The sequence below is a fragment of the Galeopterus variegatus genome, unplaced genomic scaffold, assembly GCF_000696425.1.
Source record: "Galeopterus variegatus unplaced genomic scaffold, G_variegatus-3.0.2 Scaffold1873, whole genome shotgun sequence".
Classification (NCBI taxonomy): Eukaryota; Metazoa; Chordata; class Mammalia; order Dermoptera; family Cynocephalidae; genus Galeopterus; species Galeopterus variegatus.
Window position 1 is genome coordinate 227376 of NW_007727984.1, and position 7303 is coordinate 234678.

General features: G+C 42.9%; 2 protein-coding genes across 3 annotated transcripts in view; one reads left to right on the plus strand and one right to left on the minus strand.

Moving 5' to 3' along the window:
* The window catches only part of POLR3C (polymerase (RNA) III (DNA directed) polypeptide C (62kD)), a 15313-nt gene extending 9317 nt beyond the window's left edge, over positions 1 to 5996 (minus strand). Inside the window, exons 1-5 of one of the 2 annotated variants that reach the window (XM_008579400.1) lie at positions 5828 to 5996; positions 4538 to 4704; positions 3746 to 4001; positions 3453 to 3638; positions 2307 to 2395 (exon numbers count right to left, since the gene is read on the minus strand). In XM_008579400.1, coding sequence (XP_008577622.1) covers positions 2307 to 2395; positions 3453 to 3638; positions 3746 to 4001; positions 4538 to 4684 — 678 coding nt within the window. In that variant the 5' untranslated portion in view covers positions 4685 to 4704; positions 5828 to 5996. Of the gene's footprint in view, positions 1 to 2306; positions 2396 to 3452; positions 3639 to 3745; positions 4002 to 4537; positions 4705 to 5295 lie in introns of both variants that reach the window. The other variant, XM_008579399.1, reaches the window with a different exon arrangement.
* An 81-nt stretch (positions 5997 to 6077) lies between these two features.
* The window catches only part of RNF115 (ring finger protein 115), a 102959-nt gene continuing 101733 nt past the window's right edge, over positions 6078 to 7303 (plus strand). Inside the window, exon 1 of the mRNA XM_008579401.1 lies at positions 6078 to 6430. Within this exon, the coding sequence (XP_008577623.1) occupies positions 6329 to 6430 (102 nt within the window). The 5' untranslated portion in view covers positions 6078 to 6328. The remainder of the gene's footprint in view (positions 6431 to 7303) is intronic.

Genomic DNA, 7303 nt, shown 5'->3' on the forward strand with positions numbered 1-7303 from the left:
CCTTTTTTTTTTTTTTTTTTTTTTTGGTGGCTGATAGGTACAGAGAACAAACCCTAGACCTTGGTGTTATCAGTACACATGCTATAACCAACTGAGCTAACTGGCTAGCCATCTTGGTGCTATTACTAACCTTCCTGGCTACTTTTCCTTAGTCTCCCCAGATACCTCTTCTAGATCCCACCTATAAACACTTGTGTTCCTCAGGGTTCTGAACACAGCCTTCTTTTCTTTTTACTCTATATGCTCTACTTGGGTGATTTTTATCTGCTCTCCAGGCTTCAACTATTGATATATTTCCAAATCTATTAATTCTAGAACTCTCTATTAAGATCCAGATGCACAGACCCAACTGCCTATTTGACACTTCTACTTGTTCCCCCAAACTGCTCTGTTTTGTAAGTTTTCAGAAAAACCACATCATAACCAACCCATCTTCTTAAGCTAGAGGGCTGGCAGGTTACCTCGCTTGGGAGAGCATGGTTCTGATAACACCAAGATCAAGGGTTCAGATCCCTGAACCAGCCAGCTATCCAAAAAGAAAAAAAAAATTAAGCTAGAAACTTGGGCATCATCTCTAACCTCTTGATCTCCCTCATCTATCATCCCATTACCAAATTTCATTTATTCTTTATAAATATCAGAAGTCTACTTTTCTTTATCCTTACTATCATTACCTTACTTCAGGCTCTAATCATGGCTCAACTGGGATTTCTGCTTTCAATCTCGTTGCTTCAGCATTGTTCTCCCCAATTCTCATAGAGGAGTGCTTTTTTACCTTTTTGGGTCACAGATCCCTTAAAGAATCTGATGAAAACTATGGAGTGCTCCATCAAAAAATGCACATAAGCACAAGTACACTTTCTGAATTCTGTCCATGGAATTGTACAAGTTATAAACTGCTGTGATATAGTAATCCTTCTAAAATAGAAATATAGTCACTTCATTCCCTTGCTTAAAATCCATTTTGATGGCTGTCCCCTTGCCTTTAGGATAAAGTCCAAACTCCTTAGTCAATCAAAAAATATTTGTTGAGGTCTTGCTAGTATTCCAGGTGCCAGGGACAAGATTCAGCCGTCAAGGAGTTTATATTCTACTTTTGCGTACAAAGACAAACATGTATACTAATAATATCAGTCTAGCCTTTAGCTTTGGGAAAAAAAATAATTTCAACCATAAACATAAATGCTGTAAAAGTGTGATAAAGACTGTAGTAGGGATGGGCAAATGTACTTGAGCGCTAAGAAAATAGCATTTGAGTTGACACCTGAAAGACAAAAATAAGGCAATGACATGAAGATCTGGGGAAAAGCATTTGAAGCAGAAGGAATAATAAGGGCAAAAGCCTGAAGACAGAAAAGAGTATGACATGTTTGAGGGACAGACAGAAAGACAATAGCTGGAACATAGTGAGTAAGAGCAAGAGTAGAAAGAGTTGAGGCTGGAGAGCCTTGTCTCCAGCAGATCATGTAAAGACTTAGATAAAGTAAGGCTTAATATAGACATACCTTGAATTTCTTCTGAGAGTAATGGGAAGCTATTAAAGGAGTTTAATCAGTGATGTGTTGTTTCCTTTTTTAAAAAACAACTTAGAAATTCATTTTGGATGCTAAATAGGTAAGAATGTAGGAAGAGAGACCACTAAGGAGAGTGTTGAAGTGCTGACAAAAGATGATAGTGTCTTGGACTAGGAAGACAGCAGTGGAAAAGATGAGAAATGGCTGGATTCGAGGTAATTTTGGAAATTCAGCTGACAGGTTTTACTGTGAGATGAGAGGGTTCCAAGGATTTTGGCCTAAGCAAATGGTAGTGTCCTAGATGGTTGGCCTAGGTGGTTGTGTCCTTTACTAAGATGAAGAAGCTTAGGAGGGTGCAGATAATTGGGAGGGGAAATCAATTATTCTGTTTTGGCCACTAGTATTGAGGTACTTATTAGACAACTTTTACAGGGATGCTGAGAAGACATTTGAATATAGTTCAAGTCTATGTATATCTTTCTGGACTCATTTCTCACCACTGGCCCCCATGGGTCTATATGTTCCAGCCATACTGAACAACTTAAACCTTTTCTAGGCCCTCTTCTCACATAAGCTGTTGTTACTTCTGTTCAATGAATGAAGCTAAGTCTCAGAAGGGAGATAGCAATGGAGTTCACTCTTTGTTGGTCTATTCCTGGTCAATATTTAATGAGGTTCATAATCCTACTACTTCTTAGCTCAGGGACCTGTAAGCTTTCTTGGGGCTTGTTATCTGAGTGCTCTTTCTGGTCTGCTTCAGGGTGAGGACTGCTAATCAAGAAGCCCTGTTACCTCTCTGTTATCTGTGGTATGTTTTGGTCTCTTGGCCTTGGGCTCCCCAGCAGCATCTTCGTCTGATGATCTCCTCCTTTTACCTTTACCTGCCAAAAAAAAAAAAAAAAAAAAAAAAAAAAATTGAACAGTTAGGCTACATGTCATATGATGACAGGAAATGACCAAACATTACAGCAGGTGACTCTTTATCCCAAAGACCATCTGTGGCTGCCTCTAGGTTGGAGTTACTTAGGAAACTGAGGAGCTATAACAAACTCAAGTAAATGATGGAGCCATCTGAAACATAACATGTTCAAAAAGAAATTCAGAATATTTCTCTCTAACACTGGTTTTCCTCAATGCGTCCTTTCACAGTGAATGGCACCATCATCCTCCCAGATGTGCAGGTCAGACACACAGACGTTACTCTTGATTACTCTGTTTCCTTCACTCTTTCTACATCTAATTTTTCACCAGCCTGTCTATTACCTTTGCCCCATCCTCCTACCCTTTCTGTAGACAAAAAATCTTTAAAAAACCCAGTAAATTAGGTCATGTCACTTCCCTGTTTAAAATCCATTAGTGGTTTTCCTTTGCTCTTAGGATAAAGAACAGATGCTCTGTAAGGTCTTGCTTGATCTAGCCCCTGCTTGGCTCTCTAACCTTACCTCATGCCTCGCTTTCCTTTGCTCTCTGTGCTTTAGCTAATTGACCTTATTTCACTTTCTCAAATGTCCTGTTTTTTTCTCACTACATACTATTCCCTTTGTCCAAAATGCTTATCCTCTGTTACCTCACTGGTAGCTCCTACTTCTGCTTCAAATCTTAGTTCAAATGCTACTTTGTCAAAGAAATATATGCACTAAGCCCCCAGATAAATCTAGTCCCATTATATATTTTTGTAACACCTCATACTTTTCCTTCATAGTACTTATTACGGTTTGTTAATTATATATCTATGTGATTATTTTATTAATGTATGTCAACTCTACTAGACTTAAGTCCATAATGGTAGGCACCATGGTTTTTTCATTATTATATACCACAATGTTAGGCACATAGCAAATACTTGGTAAATGCTCAATTGAGTCATTCATTTAACAATAAAGGAAGAAGAATCCACAATCAGGGCAAGTCACAGTTCTAGTGGTCAAAATTCCTTACCTATCAAGCTCAGTTTAGGAACGAGGTACATGTCTTTTTCATTAATGATCAGCGTGGGGGCAGGTGGCAGTGGCCCAGGATCTGAATTCTCAGTGGCAGGAACCACAGAGCAGCGCTGTACAAAGTGTGTGTCTGCTAGTCGCACAAATGTGTTTGATACCTCAGCATAGTCCATGGTTTTGCCATCTGTATAAGAGGAAAGAGGCAAGTGAGATTGCCTAAGATAACTGAGGGTTCACTCTTGCCACCAGTTAATCTATGCTTTTGCTAATAGCTGTGGATATAGTACTGACCCTCCATGGTCTCTGTAAGCCGGTCTGCCACTTTCTTCACAACAGCTGACATTGTCATTTTGCCATTCAACAGCAGTTCCTCAACAATCAGCTCTCCAGTGTCGCTGTACAGCGTTTTGGTAGTGTAGATGTACCGGGGATACCTAAGCATTCGCAACACCCGGCTGCATTGGGCTTCATATTCTACCACACCACGTTTGTGCAATTGATATATCACCAGGTTATGTTGGATGAGTACACAAAGGGCTTTTTTCACCTAGATAGGACCCAAATGAAAGAGTGAAAAGACCTTAAGATGTAACTCATTACTGCTGGCAATTTTTTGTCCAATAGCTTACTAAGCATCAGGAGATGGCTAGATAAGAATCTTTGTGCTTATTTCCTCTCTCCATTGGAGTAGCTAACAAGAATCACACGTCAATGGAAGAAATCAGGAAGATTCCTTGTTGTGATGCTCATATTTCTTCTGATCCCTATCTTTCAAAGCACAGTTTACTTTCTTCTATCATTCTTTCCTTAAAGGCAGTCCTGAGATTAGTAGACTCATTGTGAATAAATTAGGTATGGCACGGGAAGAGCAAAGATTTGTCTAGGAGGCCACAATGAACTAGGAACACTTTGAGATGCGAAACTTGGGGCCTGAGTCCTGTCCTCTTTCCCCACAAATAATATTGTTCTGATCCTAGGGTAGGCTTTCTCTATTTTTCATTTTCTGGGGTAAGTAGTAACAATATTTAAAGGTAGGTGAAAGAAATTAATGAAAGAGAACAAATTAATGTCATCTAAACATACCTGATCCAGTGATGTTCCTGTGTCATTGGCAATTACTCTTAGTGGCTGGCTGCCAGTTCTGATTAGGTGGACTCCTATTTTTTCTACGATCTCTCCAAAATGTTCTTGCAGCAACAAAGAACACAGTTTAATTTCTGCTTGAGTCATTGTACTGGGGAGTCTCAGAGCTAGGAAAAGCAAAACAAAACTATATAATGCAAAGTTTTTCTTTCATGTTGGGAGTAGAGCTGCTGAGTGTCAATTAATGTATTCTCTTTATTTTTTGGAGGCTGGCTAATACGGGGTTCCAAACCCTTGACCTTGGTGTTGAATTCATGTATTCTTTCTGGAGGGCAATTTGACAACACATACCAAAAGCCTTAAAATCTTATATATCATCGACCCAACAATTTAATTTTGGATACTCTGTTCCAAGGAAATAATAAAAAGATGTCACTAGTTATCTTTATAATACCGATATACTGGAAAAAACCTAATGCCTAAGAGTAAATTATTGTATAGCCATCCAATGAAATATGACGCCAACATTTAAAATGATTTAGTACAATATATTAGCATAAAATATTATTCATTATGTATTAAGTGATAGAAGCAAACTGCAAAGAAAAATGTAGACTAAAATTCAATTATTGTTTTAAAAAACATGTACGCATAGGAAAAAAGACTGGAACTATATATCAAATTTATCTTTATGGGATTTGCGTGATTCTAATTTTCTTTAAAGATTGGGTGTAGATATTTTGCAATCTGTCACAGACCTTACATCCTACACTTCATTGCTTGAAAGAATTAAGGTCACTGTTAAAGCCCAGTGGGAGTAAACAGGCAATATCATTATCAGTCCATAAATGACAACTTTACAAAAGAAATTTAGCAGGTAAAGGAGAGCTTCTCAATAGGGTGTTTCAAACAGGAGAAGTTATGTTGATTGCAGGACAGTATATAATCCTGAAATTTCTACTTCTTGACAAAGTAGACACAAACAGGAACAGAAGTAGTTGATTATATGGCTACTTCCTTATTTCAAGCTGCTACGATTGTTCCTTTATTTCTCCCAATTCCTTAGAAGTCAAGTCTTTACCCCCCGGCCTCAGTATCGCCAGAGAGACCTTTTCCGCCCATCCACACGTCCTTGGAGGAGCATCTCCAGACCCTCTGCCATATTGAGAAGGATTTCCAAGGCGCTTGGCTCCTGGCTCTTTCTTCACTCAGTTCGCCCAGGTACCCGTTCCAAATGATCTCTTGGTCCAGAGTCAGGGCCGCCTCATTCAGACAACACTTCTCACTAACCTCAGGGTCAGTGCAATGCAGAGGCTCCAAGCCGAACGCCGAGTTCCCCACGACGGCTTCCTGCCCCTCCCGCTAGCCGCCCAAGCACAGGGGGAGCCCACGGCTCTTTCTCGGGAAAGAACAGCCACGGAGGAGGACGCGGAAAAGGGAAAAACGCGTTCCGCTCTACCCCGGAGTTTCGATGGTTTCCGGAGACGCTCTTTCTTTCTTCTCGCTGGAAGGTTGGAGGACCGGCGAGGGGGCTGTTCCAGGAGCCGGCGGTCGGGCCGCTGCGAGCGGGCTTTCCTTACTGCGCCTGTTTGGTGCCGGGAGGCGGGCTGTTGCCGCTCTGGGCCCGGCTCACTCACGTGACCGACGCGAGCTCTGGAGCGACTGGCCGCACTGAGGCGGCGGCGGAGGCAGCGGCGGCGGCAGCGGCGGAGCGGTGACCGCGGCCGGGGAGGTAGCGGCCTGGCGAGCGAAGGGCCGGCTGCCCTCGGACAGCCACGGCGGAGGAGAAAAATGGCGGAGGCTTCGGCGGCCGGGGCGGACGCGGGTGCCGCTGTAGCCGCGCACCGGTTTTTCTGCCACTTTTGTAAGGGCGAGGTCAGCCCCAAACTACCGGTAAGAGCTCCATGTCCTCTGCGCTCGGGCACCGACATAGATTCCTGGTCCCGATGTCCCGGAACTGTGTCTTAAGCTTCCCGCACACCCCTGATTTCCTTGACATCGGTCTCCGGTCGCTGGCCCCAAACCGCGGGCGTCACGGCCTTGGCCCCGTAACTCCTGCACAGCCCTTCTTTCCTCCTCGGCTGCTTCACCTGCCCCTCGTTCCCTCTCCCCTCTTTACCTGTCCCCCTCCATCTTGTCTTTCTTAGCAAGTTCTGCCCTGACACTTCTCCCCTGAATTTTCTTGCACTCTTCTTTACCTTGTCTCCTTCTCACGATGACCTCTGCCTCCCCCCACCCCCATAGTTTTCGCCGCTGCTTCTCACCTTCCTTTATTTCCTTTTCCACTTTTCACATCCCAACCCCCCCCCCCCCCCCGAGGATCGTTCCCATTCGGTTGTCTCTAGGGAAGGAAGGAAGCACGGAAGGAGAGGGTGGGAAGGTAACTGGGAAGGAGGAGGATTTTGGTTTTCAGTGGTTTCCAGAGGTTCTTGTGAAAGTGAAAACAGCGGTGTACTAATGACTTGCAGACTGCCTGCGCTATCACTATTGAAGGAAATGGCTTTAGGAAAAAGGCAGGACATTCTGTTTCAACTTAGTTTATTTTGGTTGTTTTTCTGCCAGTGTTTTTAGTACCACCTTCCTTACTCACCCTCTCGTTTTCTCTCTTCACTTGAGAGAAAAGATTCAGGACAGAATACTGGGGACTGCTTTCTCTGATATAAAATTGGTTTTCACCAGTTCCTGCCAGACTGTCTGTTATCCCCTAAAGAGGCAGTGCCATGGTTAAGCGCCAGCCCTCAAACTCAGAAGCTGCTACTGCTGGGA